At 38.4% G+C, this 14,263-nt stretch overlaps 1 protein-coding gene across 1 annotated transcript in view; it reads right to left on the minus strand.

Moving 5' to 3' along the window:
• The window catches only part of LOC134223059 (tyrosine-protein kinase-like otk), a 193,207-nt gene that overhangs the window by 11,927 nt on the left and 167,017 nt on the right, over nucleotides 1–14,263 (minus strand). The window contains exons 5-8 of the mRNA XM_062702196.1: nucleotides 13,380–13,615; nucleotides 2,882–3,274; nucleotides 2,669–2,812; nucleotides 2,053–2,610 (exon numbers count right to left, since the gene is read on the minus strand). Coding sequence (XP_062558180.1) covers nucleotides 2,053–2,610; nucleotides 2,669–2,812; nucleotides 2,882–3,274; nucleotides 13,380–13,615 — 1,331 coding nt within the window. The remainder of the gene's footprint in view (nucleotides 1–2,052; nucleotides 2,611–2,668; nucleotides 2,813–2,881; nucleotides 3,275–13,379; nucleotides 13,616–14,263) is intronic.

Below are 14,263 nucleotides of genomic sequence, written 5' to 3' on the forward strand. Positions count from 1 at the left end.
AATTGGGTTTGATTCAAATGGGAGTAACAATGGATCTGTTTCTGATCTAGACTAGGGTTGGATTGGAATAGATCGCGGTGTCTCTATGGGGAAACATTATTTGTCAAAAATCAGTATCTCTGAAAAACCCACCACGTGAAAGTATATGGTCTCCTCTTTCAAATAGTGGGCAAACTAAAATGTTCTATCGGAGGATTTAGAACAATTTTTGTTTTATTCACTATTTTTGGTCCAAACTCCATAGAAATATCAAATGATAGCCGATTTAATCCCCCCCCAAATGTATAGAAAAATGACCCCCGATAGAAAATTTAAAAAATGCACCTACGTGAAAGAGGAAAGCCTATACTTTCGTGTAGTGAGTGTTTTAGAGATACTGATTTTTTGAAACTAAGCCTCTTCGGACAAACACACCGTGATATAAGATTCGGATTGGGTTTAGATTGGATGATTGAATTGATTAAATTAATTTTAGATTGGATCGAATTTCGATTAGATTTAGCTTTATTTGAATCAGATTGAATTTAGAGTAGTGTGGACTGTATTTTGATTGTCTTGGGTTTGGATTGAATGTTGATTTGATTTGCATTGGATTCGGATTGAAATTCAATTTGGACTGAGTTTGGAAGAATTGCATTTGATTTGGAATTAGATTATTTTTTACTAAAAACCTTATTTGTTTTTCGTTGTAATTTAGATCAATTCTGTATCGTATTTGGGTTAATTTTGAATTGAATTTTAATTGGATTGGATTTGGCTCTTATTTGGATCAGATTTGGATTCGATTTTAATAGGCTTTTGATCAGGTTCTGGTTTCCGTTATTTCTGATTGGTCCAATTTGTTTTGCTTACACACTAAATTTTATTTACCGGGACCTCAGCAATTTGTTCAATTTTTACCGAGATTCGCACAGCCGAGCCCCAGCAAACATGTTTTCACCGAGATGTCTATCAAAGTTGCTGAAAATCAGTAAATAATTAGCTGAAAATCAACTAACAAACGTCAATTTTGGCGAGATATCATTTTTTATTTTGCTGACCACGTGGCTGTGCGGAGAGCTGCAGAATCAAAAACTGAGTGTGTAGGTTTTGATAGGAGTGGATTTGATTAATTTTGGATTATGATTGGGCCGGTTTTGAATGAAAATTTTATTTGAGTTGGATTGTATTTTGATTGCATTCGGCTTTGATTAAGATCCTCTTTACAGGAAGATTCCAATTGGTTTTTTTAGAAGGATTTGATGAGACTGAATTTTTAATAATTTTGGATATGATTTCATTTTTATTTTAAATTTGGAATCTATGATTTTTTATAGGTTTGGTTTTGAATTTTATTTTAGACTAGTTGACCCGTGATTTTCGCATGAGAATATATCATATAAACCTGTCAGAAGCGATAACGGACATATTTGCTGAAGAAATGGAGAAAATCCATCCAGCCGAGTCCATTTTCGAGTTATGCGGATACGATACACAGACCATTTTATTTTTATTACATAGATTGTATTTAGTGGATTAGAATTATATTTTGATTGTATTTAGATTTGAATATGCGAAAAAGATTTGAGTTGTTTTAGGATTAGATTTAAGGCTCTAATTACCGTCATCCAGTCATTGACGAGAAAGACAGCCACGTTCTCGTACCACTCCCCAGTAATAAAACCACTCACCGAGGAGAAAAAGCAGTCACCAGCTGGATGGGAGAAGTTTTGCTTTTTTTTTGTTTCAAAACTACATCATCCAATAGCGAAGACTTAATTATATCCGATGGATGCTCCATTTGGTTGTATTTCGCTTAAATTTCCAAAAATAACTGCCTTTTGCTACATTTTTTCCCAAGAGGGGAAATAAACGATTTACTCTCACGCTCTCTTATATATAAGCTGGAAAGCTATATAATGGTTTGTCTGAAATCTTTACGATTATTTGCTAGGCTTTTCAGACTCATGGCCCTATTTAAGAGGTTAGAAACAATTATTGATGAGACTGGACACAATAGATCCATAAAAGGTATTCACTCATTTTATATTGGTTTTGCTACACAATACTTACGTTTCACAATCAGGTGAACCTCCTCGCGTTTCAATCCCGCACTGTTTCCAATCGTGCAGCCGTAGTTCCCATCGTCCTCCAGATGCACCTCGGTCAGCACCAATGTGCCATTGTCCAAAATCCTGTACCTTTCGTCTTCGGTCTGATTGGAACTGTGCAGATACTGCAAATCCTTATCCCACTGAATGGTAGGCTTCGGATCACCCGTGGCCACACAGTGAATGAACACCGTCCCCATCTCGGCTACCTGTATCGATCCTTCCGGAGCTATTTCAAACTTTGGCGCCACAACTACGTGCACCTGCACGGAGGCACTGATTTCGCCTTGGCTGTTGGAAGCGACGCAAGTGTAGCTTCCACGGTGATCGGTGGACACGGTTCGGAAAGTGAGCGTTCCGTTGACGTCCTCAACCGAATCCGGCAAATCGGATTTGGTCCCTTCGGTTGTCCAATGAACCGACGGGGTAGGCGTTCCCTGTGCTTTACAATGGATTTTGGCGATTGATCCGAGTTCTAAGTTTTTCGAAGATGGCGGTTTGGGAGTGAATCGGAGATTTGCTACACGAATTGAAAACCTCATTATATTAAGTTAGTCAAAATATATTGAGTCACTTACATATGATTTGAAGTTCTGCCACGTTGGATGTCACCAAAAAATCGCTTCCATTATTAGTCACCTGACAATCGTAACTACCTTCATCGCTTGCAATGACCGAATTGAAAATTAACGACCCATTGTTTCGGTCCACGTGGATTCGTCCTGCATCAAAATTAAAATTTGAACAACATAATTTTTTTTGCACATTTTCAAAAAATTGAACAAACTAACCATCGTCCCGGTACACGGTGCTCTCGGTTGGACCATTCTCGCCGTCCAGCCCATCCACGTTGTCCCACTTCCGAATCACCTTGCCATCCTTACGCCACTTCAGCACGAGCAGACCGGAGTCATTACCGCCAGCGAGCGACGACTTGAAGCCACAATTAAAAATAGCGGCGGCACTTTCATTCACAACCACATTGACCGGATGGTCAACGATTTGCACCGGGACAGCTGAGCCATCCGCGGACAGCAACGGCAGAGATGTACCGGCGGGCAACATCGACGTCAGGGGGGATGTGGCTGTTAGGGCGGCGGCGATGAGCTTATCTCCACGTTTTCCCCGGCACAGTAGCGAATTTCGGCTTTTGGTGCAGTCGATTTTGGCGTTGTTGTCTAGTACTGGAGGGAACAAAGAGGAAGAGAGAAGAAGGGAATTGCAGTGAGCATATGGTGGAGGTTGGTAGGGGCGCCGCTGGGCACGATGCAGTCAAGTGATCAAATTGCAATGCTATGTTGGTGCATCGGAGAGCGAAACATGAGTCTGAATGAATATCAGACCGATTCAAAAATGATAGACGATGTATAATACGATATTTCTAAGAACTTTTTGCAAATGTTCGTAATTGATTTTGTCCTTGATTTTTGGAATGGCGATTGTCCGCAATTTCATTCAATTTTTTTTTGGTCATTCAATGTGCCCAACAGAAAGAATGAATTCCGATCTATCTGGATAGTTTCGTCAGTTGAACAAAATAAGCTAAAACCTATAAGCTTTTTTAAATTTCAAGGTCAAATACGCCTATTTGTAAAAAGTTCCTAGACTTAAAGAATAAATTGCCATAAATTACAACATTGAAAAACAACGAAATATGTAAAATTTAGCCGGATTCCTAAAAGGATGGGATTTTAATTTGTCTTTATAGGAAACTTAGGGCGGTGCACTAATTACGAAGAGGATTTTTCTGGGCTATTTAGGGTAACGGGAGGTAAAGTTTGCCCTGAATGTAACGTTTTTTATAACGTAAATCAATCAATAATTCAGCGATAGTACATTGCTTTGTAGATAGATAGTAATCACGGCTTCTTCAAAAAGTGTATCAAGCATATTTTATTTAGAATACGCTAGATTTATGCACCCTCTTAAACTGATAAACGCAATAAACTTGCGTGTAAAACACTTTGACTCGGTTTTTAGCAGCAACTTAAGTGTCTGTGGCTGTGTAAGACTTTTTCTTTGATCCAATAGAGTAGTTTTCTGAACGGACTTTCCTATTTTAGCACATTAGATGAACGGATAACAATCACACTATTTTAGCATGCATATTAATTTCAATTTTTAGTATAGTGGCACGATTAACCAATATTTTTGGACAATATTTAAAGCACTCGTTGCCAAAATACAGCTTACGACTTTCGTTTGAAGCAGCACATTACAATGCCTAACTTTAGGTTTTTACAAACGATTTATAGTAAATAATGCACCAAAGCATCTAATCTAGAGCTATGATTAGGAAATTTTACCGAACATAAAGTCCATTATGCTCGAAACTCGGCTTAAATTACGCATTACGCTCGAAACTTTTGATAATTTAAATAAGAGATTGTGCACGATTAGTAATATTTTTGACTACTTGGCGTAATAATCAAAAGTAAGCAAGCCGTCTGGTGGTTAGAATTCATAATTTTGGTTAGAGCTTCAACATGAAGATTTACAACGATAAATGTGCAATGGTTTAAGCCACCCATTAGAACAGTAAGAAAACAATAAATTATGTCGCTCTGAAATTGGTTTTGATTAGATTAAGCTTGGATTTGGATTGGCTTCGAAATTTTATTAAATCTGGATTAAATTTGGAATTGAATTGGATTTGGATTTTATTGATTGGATTTGGAATTAATTTTGATTGGATTGAAATTAAATTGGAGTTGGATTGAATTTTGATTGGATTTAGAGTAGATTGGATAAAGATTAAATTTGTAGGTATTTAATTTGTATTGGCTCTAAATTTCTGGAAATCTGGATTAAAAATAGGAATCTGGATTAGATTTTAATAGGATTTGGATTGGAATTGAATTTTGATCGGATTTGAATCGGACTTGAACTGGATTTGCTTTGGAAATGGCTTGGCTATGAAATTGGATTAAATTTGCAATTTATTTGGATTTGAATTTGATTAGAATTTGAATTAGATTGGAGTTGAATTGAATTTGGATTGGCTTTGAATTTGGAATAAATATGGATTAAATTTGGATTGAACTTGTATCGGATGTGAAATTGATTTGGATTGTACTGGGTTTGATTGGATTTGGATTGAATGTGGATTGGCTCTGAATTTTGATTAAATCTGGATTAGATTTAGATTGGAATAAGATTGGATTTGGATCGGATTGTGCATGGAATTGGATTTGATTTGGATTGGGTTCAGATTGGATTGGATTTTTTGGATTTGGATTAAATTTGGATTGGCTCTAAATTTAGATTGAATCTGGATTAGATTTGGATTGGAATCTTAATTAGATCTGATTTGAATTGGATTTGGATTTGATTCGTATTGGATTTGGCTCAGATTGGATTGGATTCAATTGGATTTGGATCAAATCGGGATTGGTTCTGAATTTAAATCAAATTTGGATTAAAGATGGAATTTGGGTTGGAATTGGACTTGGTTCGGATATGAATCGGATTTGAATCGGACTTGTACTGAATTGACTCTAAATTTGAATCAAATCTGAATTAGATTTGGATTGGAAATTGATTTGGATCGGATTTGAATAAGATTTGGATTTAGTTTGGATTTGATTGGATTAAATCTGGAAATTATTTTGATTGAATTGGGATTGGATTTGGATTTGTTTGGAATTGGATTGTATTAGGATTGAATTTGGATCTTATTGGATCTATTGGGTTTGAATCGGATTTGTATTGGAATTGAATTAGATTCGGATTGGATTCAGATTGAAATTTGATTGAAGTTGGTTTGAAATTGGATTAGATTTGGTTTGAATTTGAATTGGAAAACAACAAGTTTCTTGTTAGCAACGTCTACAGTATCAAAAAACTTTTGAGCACAGTCTCTTTTATGAAGATAAAAAAAAAAAGCATCTCTTAGATTTGAATATCAAGAAAAAAGTTAATCAGTCTGGAACTGATGTTGCGATAGAATGATGGGACGAATGATGCAGCGTAATGCTCAATAAATTATCGTTAAAATTGATATATCACTTACATATGAAAATAGCAATGCTACAACCTTTCTTTTACGATAATTGAAATATCTTTTGAACGTAAGCGACCCCGGTAAGGTAGTTTACTGAAACATCTCAAATACCACAAACAAAATGGAGATAGAAGAAAAGAAAACGTTAGTTTTGGCATCGAAATAAGTACTATGATTGGAAACTCGGTACCTGGTATGTCAGGACCCTAAATGAACGAATGAGCCTTCTGGCTCGCGAACTGCAGAAGGTTGGAGTGAACGTGGCCGCTATTCAAGAAGTCCGATGAACTAGATCCGGAGAACGTGAATTCCGAGCCGTGAACCCAACGACCAACACTGCAGTCAGGTATAACATCTATTTCAGCGGCGGCGGAAAAGCAGAGCATGGAGCTGGTTTCGTAGTGATGGGCAAGCAGATGAAGCGAGTGATGTGGTGGAAACCCATTAGCGAACGAATCTGTCCGTTGAGGATACGGGGCAAATTCTTCAATTACAGCCTAATCAACGTTTACGCACCGACGAAAGATATATCCGATGTGAAGAATACGTTTTATGAATGTCTTGTTAAAGCCTATGGAGAGTGCCCAAAGCATGACGTGAAAATTGTTATCGGAGACGCTAACACTCAGGTCGGTAGATAGGACTTTTTCCGTCCCATAATTGGTAGGGCAATTGACAACGGCCTACGGGTAGTAAATGTCGCTGCTGGCAGAGGGATGGCCATCAATAGCACCTATTGCGCACGAAGGAATATCCGAAAGCACACCTGGAGACACCCAAATGGTGAAACAAATTTCTCGGATGTTATCAATGTGCGGACATTCAGAGGTTCAAACATTGACTCTGATCACTACCTCGATGTCAGTAAAATTCGATCAGGGTTGTCAACTGTATCGAACGAAAGATCACAGCGAACGATGCGTTACAATATCCAGCGATTGTCGGCGGAAGGAGTACCGGCTGAGTACCGCCAGAAGCTCGACGAACGGATAAGTGCAATCAACGTTAGCGATAACATCAACGATCTATAGGAGTCGATCTATGAAGCGGTGAGCACAACAGCACGAGAAGTGGTAGGCACTGCACAGAGGCGACCCAGGACGGGTTGGTTCGATGTGGAGTGTCAGAGAGTGACAGACGAGAAGAACGTTGCCAGAAACCGGATGTTGGTGTCGGGTACCCGATCGAATAGAGTTTGGTACAAGGAAGCAAGGGCAGCCGAAAAACGAACACACCGCAGGAAAAAAAAGAGTACGAAGAAAAAGTGAGGCGCAGGAAAGAATGAAGCAGAATGATATGCGCAGGTTTCATGAAGCTGTCTATGGCGTGCGGAAAAAGACAACGCCATCTCCCGTCATGTGCAACGATCATGAAGGGAATTTGCTGACAGATAAAACCGAAGTGACTGCCAGGTTGAAGCAATGTTTCGAGAATTTGTTGAACAGTGGAAGTGACGGTGCATCGATGAACAGAATAAATATTAGCGACGATAGACAAGCTGTGGAGCCGCCTACACTGGATAAGGTTAGACAATTTCGGGAGTACAACTTGCAGACACATCATCTGTTTAATGATTTCAAGGCGGCGTAGTGAAACGGAATGAATTATGGCAAATTATGCTAGAACATGGTTTTCCGGCGAAACTGATACGGCTGATTCGTATAACGTTGGACGGATCGAAATCAAGTGTAAGGGTTGCGGATGAAATATCGACATCATTTGTTACCTTAGATGGATTGAAGCAGGGTGATGCACTCTCGAATCTACTGTTCAATATAGCGCTCGAGGGAGCGATTAGGAGAGCTGGTGTGCAAAGAAGCGGTACCATTATCACAAGATCGCATATGCTCCTGGGATTTGCGGACGATATTGATATTATCGGGATTGATCGCCGTGCCGTGGAAGAGCTTTTGTGCCTTTTGAGAGGAGGGCAGCGAGGATTGGACTCACGATCAATGGGCTCAAGAGTGGTGGTGGTAGTGCTGGATGGTGAAAATTTAAAGTGGTAGAAGAATGATATGCGAAAATGATATTACCCGTGTGGTGAAAAGGCGTATTGGAGCTGCAAATAGGGCTTATTACGGACTTCGTAACCAGCTTAAGTCCCGTAGTCTGCAAACGAAGACAAAATTTGCGGCTATGCAATATGGACGTTAAAGGAGGCTAATCGGAGAGCTTTCGGAGTGTTTGGGCGTAAGGTGCTGCGGACAATACTCGGCGGTTAACAGGTGAACGGTATCTGGCGGCGTCGCATGAATCACGAGTTGTACCAGGTGTATAAAGGAGTGGATATTGTTTAGTATACAGCACGGCAAACTATGGTGGGCTGGACTCGTTGTTCGTAAGCCGGAAGAACGTCAAGCGAAGATAATAAATAGTAGAGAACAAGGAAGCGGCCGCAGGCTTCATGGAAGGCCGCGTATGTACACGATGGTTTTTTTGCAGTTGAAGAGGACCTGAGAGCGCTCAATGTTCAGGGCGACTGGAAGCGACAGGATCGAGTGCAGTGGAGCTGTAGCCTCAATTCGGCGCTGTAGCCCATCAAGTATCAAGTAAGTAATTTGTGCAAAAGGCCTAATACTAAACGGCTTCCAATGTTTGAAAACTTGATATGCACATGCAGTACGTCTAGCCCGTCATGTGTCAATGTCGCTTAGTTGTAATGAAAGGCTATATGATTACTCCAAAACGAATTTTAGATAGGGGCCTGCAAACCCATAGTGTTGACTCAGATCGACGAACTGAGGTGATGTCTGTATGTGTGTGTGTACCAATTTTGTAGACACATTTTTTGGAACATAGTATTGTTCGAATTACTCGCAACAGGTTCTATTCGACGAGGAATCCTGTCTCATTGTTTGCAATTGAGAATTGGGCAGATTGAAATATGGAATCAGAAGTAATAATCAAAATACTATTTTTCATACCCAAAACATGCTAAAATACTCATTTATATTCTTTAAGTTTTATATGCACGAGAAAGGCACCAATATCGCTAGGTGGATAAATCAGTTTTTCAGCTTGTACATGCTTTCATAAAGGGATAGTTTATTGAATGTTGAGTAAACAAATTGTTCTTGTGTCAGCCTTCTGTATGAAACCCGATTAGTAAGGTCGTAAAGATTGTTGATATTTTTAAGCCATTAGGAATCTCTGAAATTATTGTTAGAATAAATGTTGAGCTAAGTTGATTGTTATAAGAAAATCAGCCCTTAGAGCCCCTTATCAAAAGTTCGTTTAAGAGTGAATATATCTTGACCAACATTTGAAAACAGCCAAAATTTGTTTCTTCTGATCATAAGGAATAAATTTTGGCTGTTACGCCCTTTTCAAATGTTGGTCTAGATATGCTATACATCCTGTTTTTATTAATCTCTTTTAGTAGAATGTCTTCATCTGGCATAATACGAATTTGGTACTATTCCAATTAATTGCACCACGTTGTAATCCTTACGTATACGATACGTATAAATACGTATAGGCATGTAAAGATTACAAGGTGATGGAAATAAATTGAATAATATTAAACTCGTCTTATGACAGATTTACATACAGCCTTTTCGTTACACCTTGGTTTTCGAGAACGATTAAATAAAAGATATTTTAGAGATAAAGATTGTCGGTTCGGTTCCCTTTGTTCTGCTGTCCGAAACATGTGTGGTACCTAACTGTCAAATCATATGTATTTTTCCTTCATTGACATTTAGATCCCCTATCCTCGCCAGCAATAGATGTTCCGGTAAAGCGATAAAGTTTATCTTGTAACTAAAATATCTTTTGATTAAATAGTTCTGTTAAGAAAATTATTTTGAGCTTTTAGTGGAATGTCACCACTTGTCATAAGACGTTAATTCCACCACTTGATTGCACCTTAACAGTTACGTATTTCGATCTGAACAGTAAAGTCGTTTTCAGTGTCTCGTACTTAGGGTGACCATATGATTTTTTTTTCCAAATGAGACCAATTCCTTCAAATCGTGTCAAAAAGGAGGATATTTGGTTGAAAAAGGATGACATGTGAAAGAAATTACCAAACCCAAAATTTCCTGTGTTTGATTTTAAATTGACTGATTTTATAAAAAAAACCCTGATTAATCCACCTAGCGGTGTTGGTGCCTTTCTCGTGCGAAAAAAATACTAAAAAATATGAGCGAGTGCTTTTTAGCGTGTTTTGCGCAAAGAAAATAGTATTTTGGCCATAACTTCTGATCCCATAGTCCAATCTGCCCAATTTTCAATAACAAACAATGTGACAGGATTTTCAATCGAATGGAACTTGTTGCGAGTAATTTGGCCAATGCTAAGTTCCAAAAAGTGTGTCTACAAAATTTTGTACACATACACACATACACACACACATACTTACATACATACACACAAACATACATCACCTCAATTCGTCGAGCTGATAGGCATATAACACTATGGGTCTCCGAGTCTTTTATCAAAAGTTTGGTTTTGGAGTGATCAAATAGCCTTTACGTATACTTAGTATACGAGAAAGGCAAAAGAAGAAAGAAAAACGAACTCACCATCCTTATAGTGAGATTCTATTTAACAAGCTTCAATCTATCTGAATAATGGTACACAAATGTTTGATTATGCTGGCATCTTAAGCAAGCATATGATTATTTCATAATGACTTAACTATCGCATGCATCGCAACGTTGAACATTAGACAACGGACTGTATATTACTTAAGACACCTAATAAACCAGCGGAGATTTTTTTTTTCAATTACCAACAAGTTTATGACATGCGAATGCACCTAGACGGCTAATACCATGACAATGAGGCTTTCAACAGTTGTTTGTGGAAATTCAAGGCTGAATACAACTACAGAGATTTTCATTGCAATTTTGAAGCTTTGCGGGGTGTTATTTTCAGATGATTCTAGAATGATGAATCCAATGATTACAATTAATTTATCATTTAATAATTGTTTATTTTATGTTTGATTAGAGAATATTGTTGAGTATGGAATATACTTTTGCACCCGTCTTTGCAATGAGGTCATAAGTTTGAATCCCATGTTTCCTCCAACAAATTTTTTAAACAAAAATTCTACATGCCGTAATTATACACTATGAGCTTCCAAATATAGTCCACGTAGAATGGATAATAGGCATTCAACTTTGATTCACTATTGAAATCCATTCTTGCACCATTTTTTGGGAAAACTATTAAACTGTTTTAGTGGAATGTCTTTACCTGTTATGGGACGAGCTTAGCACTATTCCACTTAGTTCAAGCACGTTGCAGGTGACCATTTTAGCTTTTCTAGACTATTTTGGAGGAAACGTACTATGTGTTACGATCGAAATATGATTCTATGCAAGGATGTTATCGATCATTTAGTAATCTGCCTTCGATCATTTAGTAGTTTGTCAATAACTCATTCCAGAGGCTGAATTTCAAAATGTGTTGTACGGGGGACTTCTAGTGCAAAGGTTTATCTACAACTCTGCCTAACATTTGGTTGTTTGAATTTCACTAATAACGGAGCTATAGCGCTAGTAGCAGTAACTTAGACTAAATGATTGCATATTTCGTTATCATTTAGTATAAGTATAGCAACTAGCACCGTAACTCTTTTAATTGTGGAATTCGAACATCGACCTGTTACGGAGAGTTGTAGAAAAACCTTCGAGCTAAAAGTCCACCATACAATACATTTTGAAATTAGGCCTCTGGAATAAGTTATTTGCAAACTACTAAATGATCGAAGGCAGATTACTAAATGATCGATAACATCCTTGATTCTATGTATGCTTTTTTCGCTGCAAACCTTGAGAAGCATTTGAATCATTTTAATGGGCTATGAGTCATAGCCTATGCCATAGTCATAGCCTATGACATTAGTCACAATTTCGTGAAAGTATCAAATTATTTTTAAAAAATCATTCTTTTGGCATCTTCTAATACACTCATCTAATGTTTTTTTTTTACATTGATTATAATCGAAAACTCGATGGAAATCACTATTCCATTTATTTCCACGAGAATCACTTTGCATCTACAGATTCGTATTTCGTTTTCGCTTTTCTAAGACGCTCAACAATAATTAATCATAGATGTAAATGTTCCAAATTGGAAAGGAATTAAACCCAAATGTATATTTTCAACCTGAGATTTACAACCGTACGTTTTATTTGCGAATGAATCTCTGTTGAATATTTTCTTCAGCGGTAACAAGAAAAAAACTCTCAGAAATTCAGTTCAATCAAAGGTAATTGCCTATTTCCGGGGGTTAAACCACCCGACTTGGACGTTAATTTACAATGTTATGAAAACTCATATGTGAATATGTACGTTATGTGGAACATATTGATTTCGAAAATGTATTGAGGTAAACCACTTCCCTTCGATGGGCCTCGAACTCATGACCCTACAGTACGCTAGACTGGTGCTTTAACCAACTAAGCTACGAAGGACCTCCGTCGGCCTTCGTAACCTAGCGGCTACTGAACGAGCTCGAGATTCCCAAATTGGACGCATAGTCAAATCACTCGCAATCCATTTCTCAAGCCAATACTTCCACATGTGTATTGTACACGTCCACATTAGAGGAGCGTGAGTATTTAGAATGTCTGGCGGCTATCTCAAGAAATTAATGTTTGGCATTTTCAATTGTTTTCACAAAATATACAAAAAGGAGGACATTTAAGCGCAAAAGGAGGACATCCAATTTTTATTGAAAAAGGAGGACATGACCTCCTTTAGGAAACCATATGGTTACCCTACTCATACTTGACTCGACTTCAGTGTACGAGACACTGAAGACGACCTTACTCTTGAGGTCGAAATACTTATCTGTCACGGTACAAACAAATGGTGGAATTAAATGGGAAGGTACAAACTCATCCTCTTATGGCAAGTAAATAGTTCTCCTATCTATTGCAATAATTTTCAAATAAACATGAATTCAATAATAACATGTGGAAAATCAACATCAGCCAGGCGTCTCCATCAAAATAATGTTTTCTTGAATACACCTGCCATAACCGGATATCAGTCCCATCTTTACTAAATTTTTCATTCGTTTAAGACTGATATGCGATCATTTGCAACGAATCATATGTAAATTTTACCCAAAACCCCATTATACAGCTTCTGATCACGAACAGTCGATGTATCCTGCTTTATTACTGCAAATTATGGTTAATTTCGTCACATCCGCATTCTCTCATTGTTCCGATCCAGCAAGCTGCTCCATAATGCATGAAATATTTGTCACAAGAATTCGCTACCCCACCCCGCACGGTGCACACCAAGGAAGTACTTACCATTAGCACTTGCTCCAGGCACTCCGTTGCTGGGACCTGTAGTGCCCTTCAACTTGAGCCGGTAGTTTTTGACGCTCGCGACCGACGTCGACGATGTCATTCCCCCGGTTCCGGCGGCCCCGTGGTGCACCACCAAACATCCGTAGACGCCATTATCCTTGGCTGTTGCATTTTTTATGTGCAGCTTCCGACGCTGAAAATCGATATGCGCCGATTTGGTGAGTCGTTCGTTGTTTCTGTGCATAGTGGAAAACGAGAACCGGAAGAGGAAAAGAAGGAAAGAAATGAGAAGAATCGTTCTTGCTGTATGAAAACTGCATATATTAGGGTGTCTCGTAGCAGTAAAATATGACAGGGTCAAAAATGCAGGGTCAAATTAGGTCAGTCGTACTACAGTCGTTGCGATAAAATCAATCTACATTGTGCACTGCTAGGGAAGATAAATAAGTTTCAAATACATTTTAATAAATTGAAATCAGTTTCCCATTTCCTATTGAGCTTAACTTCATCAATTTATATTTAACCAACCTTGTCTCCATTGCCAAATTTGGCATCATCTAGAATATTACCGAGCTACCGCGATGAGAATGCTGAAACACAATAGCCTGCTGCCGAATGTAACAGTTTCTGGAACACCCTACCGGGCACAGCTGTGAGTGCAAAGTGTGGCGATTGGGTAGAGTGGGTGGTATACTGCCCTTACATGCACCTCCCCCGGATGCACCCATGTCAAAATGGAATGAAGCATTGCTCTGGGAGCAGGTGGTTGGTTGGTGGTCACATCACAAGAGATAAACCGGAAAATAAAGAAGATGCTCCGGTTTGCGCACACCGACCGGGAGAAACTTTTTTATTCGTCTTATTTGGGTTCCATTCCGAAGTGA

This window comes from Armigeres subalbatus, chromosome 3 (assembly GCF_024139115.2).
Source record: "Armigeres subalbatus isolate Guangzhou_Male chromosome 3, GZ_Asu_2, whole genome shotgun sequence".
Taxonomy (NCBI): domain Eukaryota; kingdom Metazoa; phylum Arthropoda; class Insecta; order Diptera; family Culicidae; genus Armigeres; species Armigeres subalbatus.